The sequence below is a fragment of the Lactuca saligna genome, chromosome 8, assembly GCF_052625555.1.
Source record: "Lactuca saligna cultivar CGN05327 chromosome 8, ASM5262555v1, whole genome shotgun sequence".
NCBI lineage: Eukaryota > Viridiplantae > Streptophyta > Magnoliopsida > Asterales > Asteraceae > Lactuca > Lactuca saligna.
In genome coordinates, this window is record NC_136424.1 from 93,682,855 (window position 1) to 93,686,800 (window position 3,946).

General features: G+C 38.2%; 1 protein-coding gene and 1 pseudogene across 2 annotated transcripts; both read right to left on the reverse strand.

Annotated features, from left to right (window-relative positions):
* Nucleotides 1-811: 811 nt before the first annotated feature.
* Nucleotides 812-2,814, reverse strand: LOC145012826 (transcription factor BOA-like). 2 transcript variants are annotated; one of them, XM_078971626.1, is made up of 2 exons: nt 1,601-2,814; nt 812-1,310 (listed from the first exon to the last, which is right to left on the reverse strand). In XM_078971626.1, exon 1 carries the CDS (start codon nt 2,616-2,618, stop codon nt 1,644-1,646), a length of 975 nt encoding a protein of 324 aa, XP_078827752.1. In that variant the 5' UTR covers nt 2,619-2,814; the 3' UTR covers nt 812-1,310; nt 1,601-1,643. The 2 variants fall into 2 exon arrangements, with proteins under 2 accessions (XP_078827752.1, XP_078827753.1); XM_078971627.1 differs by having other exon boundaries at nt 812-1,325.
* Nucleotides 2,815-3,164: 350 nt separating this feature from the next.
* On the reverse strand, nt 3,165-3,946 carry LOC145009910 (putative carboxylesterase 16; annotated as a pseudogene).

Genomic DNA, 3,946 nt, shown 5'->3' on the forward strand with positions numbered 1-3,946 from the left:
TTCATGTGTCCAACCGAGTTTGACCAGCTCGAGCTCGGCTCGTTTAAATTTTTTGGGACGAAGGCTCGAACTTGGCTTCTTTCGAACCTTATAGAACTAGAAACCAGCTTGTGAAAAATTATACGAGCTCAAGCTCGGCTTGGGCTCAACTCGTATACGGTACCCAAATTCCCTAAAATGGTGTCTATTTTTTTTTTTATATTAATACATAAAAATAAATAAAAAAAAAAGAAAATTTTATATCATATAAATAGGTTCATTTAGGCTCACAAACATAATCAACCTTGGTAACCCAGGCTTGAACTTGAGCGCATTGAATAAACAATCCTAATATTAAGCTTGAATTGGCCCAAATTCGTTTAAAATTGATTTCGATTCAAACATTTAATGAGTATATCCCAAATAGCTTACAAGTAGCTTGACTTGTTCACAGTGTACACGGCTAACAAAGGGAGAGAATGACCCATTGGTGTCTTTCATTAAGTTAACAATAATAGTATGCCAAAGTCTAAACTATAAAAAAACACTAAAGAAATGACATCTCAATAACCAAACCCTTGAAACCGGATAAAAATGCTAGATTTAATCTTGTATGATTTCTTCCGAGATTAGCAACTTAGCAAAGGCAACTAGAAGATCTAAGTAAGTAAAATAGTCATGTTTGGTATTATGGAGAACAGGAGAACTTCATGTAATGATCTAGGGTGAAGAAATGAAGAGTGAAGTTTGTTTATAAAATACGTGGCAACAAAATTAAATTCGCTACAAGCTCGAGTAACTAGCTTAGCGTGAAAGAGAATAACAACACAAGTTCAAGCATCTTGCAATTTCAAGCAAAGACTCTTATTTATGTTCCAAAGCCTTTGACAAATTGGGGTAATATCAACCTCTAAGGTTTCTTTCCTCTCTTAGAGAAAAAAAAAAAAACCCATAGGGAACAACTACTAATGGAATAATCAACGTTTATAACCATATAACTCAATCTACCAAAAATTACAATTACAATGACAACAAGTCTCATAGTTATTGAGTTTATATTTATAATAACAAGATAAATTGTAGACTTATGGTCCCTGGCCACACCCGTCCAATGAGAGGAAATCACAGAACACATCACGAGGGCAATTGAGTAGATATTGGGTTAGGACTAAGGAAATTACCAAACAGTCCTTGGCAATCATGTGGCAGCAACTGTCTTCTTCTTCTTCTTCTTCAATGCAACAGGAGAGTTTAAATTATGTTCATGACTTAACCCCCAAATCACATTTACACCATCTCTTCCTCTTCAAAAGATTTTGCATGTCTTCCACCTAACAGGCACAAGTCTACCAATAAATCTATATTTAAAGCTCACAGAATCACAGCCTTACTTGTTAATTGCTAATGTTATCGACAAGTTACTGTGAAATCTTTTAATCTAAGTGTGTTGTTGGTGTATAATTATAACCAACAAGTTTTAATGAAGTGTTCACAATCAAAGTTGATATTTTCTACCTACAGGCTGATTTCTTGAATTATGAATGAGATAAGTGACGAAAAAGGTAACAAAACAAGTAAATTAACCCAATTTTTATGTAAAAAAACAAAACGAGAATCTCACCTCTATTTGCTTGGATAATTATCCAAAATCGGGGATAGAATTTCTAGTTATCATTAGGAGTTCTACTTTGGTGAAATGGTGAAACTGAACCAAAATTGTTTCCAGACCAGTCTCTTGGTTGCATCATCATATTATACGGATGTGAATGAGGGTCGAAACCTTGATGATATGCACTGCCGCCGCCACCTGACCGATTAGACACCATCTGCGGCGGTGGGTAGGGCAAAGGCACCATCTGCGGTGGGTATGGCATTGGAATGTGAACATGAGAGCGACCATTTCTATTTCCAACGCCGCCATTGCCACCGGAATCGTGAAAACTATTGGGAACAGTAGCGGAAGCGAACAAAGGATCGGAAGAAGATGGCCCTTCGTTAGATGATCCGTGCATCCGTTTTACATAAAGCCTATACTTCTGTAAATGACTGGCGACGTTCTCTCTGGTCAATCCTTCAACGTTCATCATCTGCATAATCGTTTTAGGAACAGCGTTCTTCACGCCTAAATGCGCAACAACCTCCACAAATCGCTTGTGCAGTTGAGGAGTCCAAACCAAACGAATCCTTTTCAACGACTTTATGGAAGAATCATCGGCTCGCAAAGCGGAGTCAGCTTCCTCTCCAGCTCCACCACTAGCGCCGCCGCTATCAACTCTCCGTAGTTTCCTCGAATCGGAACCATCTGGAGTCAGATCGACGGTCTCCTCGCCTTCCACAACCATTTCTTCCTCTCTATCATCACTAAACGACTTAAAATCAGTAAGTTTATTCACCTGATTTTGTTGCGATTGCCCTTGGAGACTTGAAATTGTGTTACGAGAAGCGCGGTCAACGTCAATCATACTCCGGTGAGGCCCCGGTGTGATGCTGAAAGCCGATGCCATCTCCGCCGATATCAGCAACTGTGATAACGACGGCAAGTCGTCGACGTTCGGCAACCCAGCCTCCCACTCCGAAACTAGGTCGTCGTCATCTCCACCGCTGACATCGAAGTCGGTAATTCTGACTTCCTCTCCCATAGCAATAAATTGGTAAGCAATTTGAACCGATTTCAACGAATTAAACGCCCTGGATAACAATTTTTGGAGTAGGATTCAGAGATTGGAGAAATTTGATCAGGTCACGTGTGAATGATTGGAAACTGGGGTAGATATTTTCGAGGGGAAAAAAAGGGTAAAGTGCAAGGGGAAAGTGCACCATCTGGATTCCAGACAGGATTGAAGTATCTAGATGCCAGCGTGGTTATCTTACCCAATATTAGATATTTTTTTGATTTTGTCAGGTCGCTCAAATTGTTATTATTATTATTTTTTTAAAATTATTTATTTATTTTAATTAAGAAACTAGAGTTATATAGATAAAATCGTAAATTTGGTTACGTTGTATGTCAAAAATTGTGACGTTGTTCTAAAATATTTTGGAATTGTAGGGTTGGTTCAAAAAATATTATTTTTGTGTGATTTTGGTCTAATTTGCTTTATATTTTTTTAAAATAGAATTATGTTGATATGTTCTTATCTTTTTCTTTTTCATTTTATATTTATAAGAAAATAAAAAATAATAATCTAACCCACCCTTATTGTCTTGCCATACCATGACCTCTTTAAGATATTGTTCTTTTCTATCTCTCTATCTCCTCTCACCACCACCATATCAACCGGCCGGAAAAACCTGAAAACCATAACCACTACCACTTGTGGAAAAATCCTAACTCCACCTCTATTACCCGCTGAAAGATCGACATGAGCAACAATCCAAGGTTGGATCATGGAAGAACAAAAACCATAAACGATGTGTGTGCTCCTAAGGTCAACGTGATATGAAATCCTACACTCGACCAAATTCGCCTGCTTAATTAACCAACTCAATGTCGTCCTTACATGCCGCAAAATACATACTTGTTGGTGCAAGCCTATACCTAACCGCAACCACAATTGTGTCATACTCCTTGGCGATCCTCCGACAAAACAGATCATTAGTCAACGAAACACTACTCTTAGTCACAAATCCACCTCCGTTAAACTGTAAAACCACCGATAATTTATGTAAATTGTGAACTAGAGTTGGCGAGTAACCACGATAAACCCCATCTCTCTACTTTAACCCCTAGATTTGGCAAGTACTGAATTAGGTAGAAAGATTCGGAGGGTTAGAGGTTCAATGGATCGATATGAATACCTTTGGTAGCTACACCGTCTTTAGAGAAGCTAGGGTTGGTTAGAGCAGCTGATTCATTGGGGCATGAGATGACGCCAAATTGATTGAAGATTTTGGTATGGGTTTCAGTGAGGGTTTGTAATTGGTGTTTCAGGATGAATTTATGAAGAACACTATAGAATTTTACAAA

Excerpts from the sequence above, each read along its gene's own strand:
- LOC145012826 (XM_078971626.1), bottom strand. The coding sequence starts at position 2,618 with ATGGGAGAGGAAGTCAGAATTACCGACTTCGATGTCAGCGGTGGAGAT.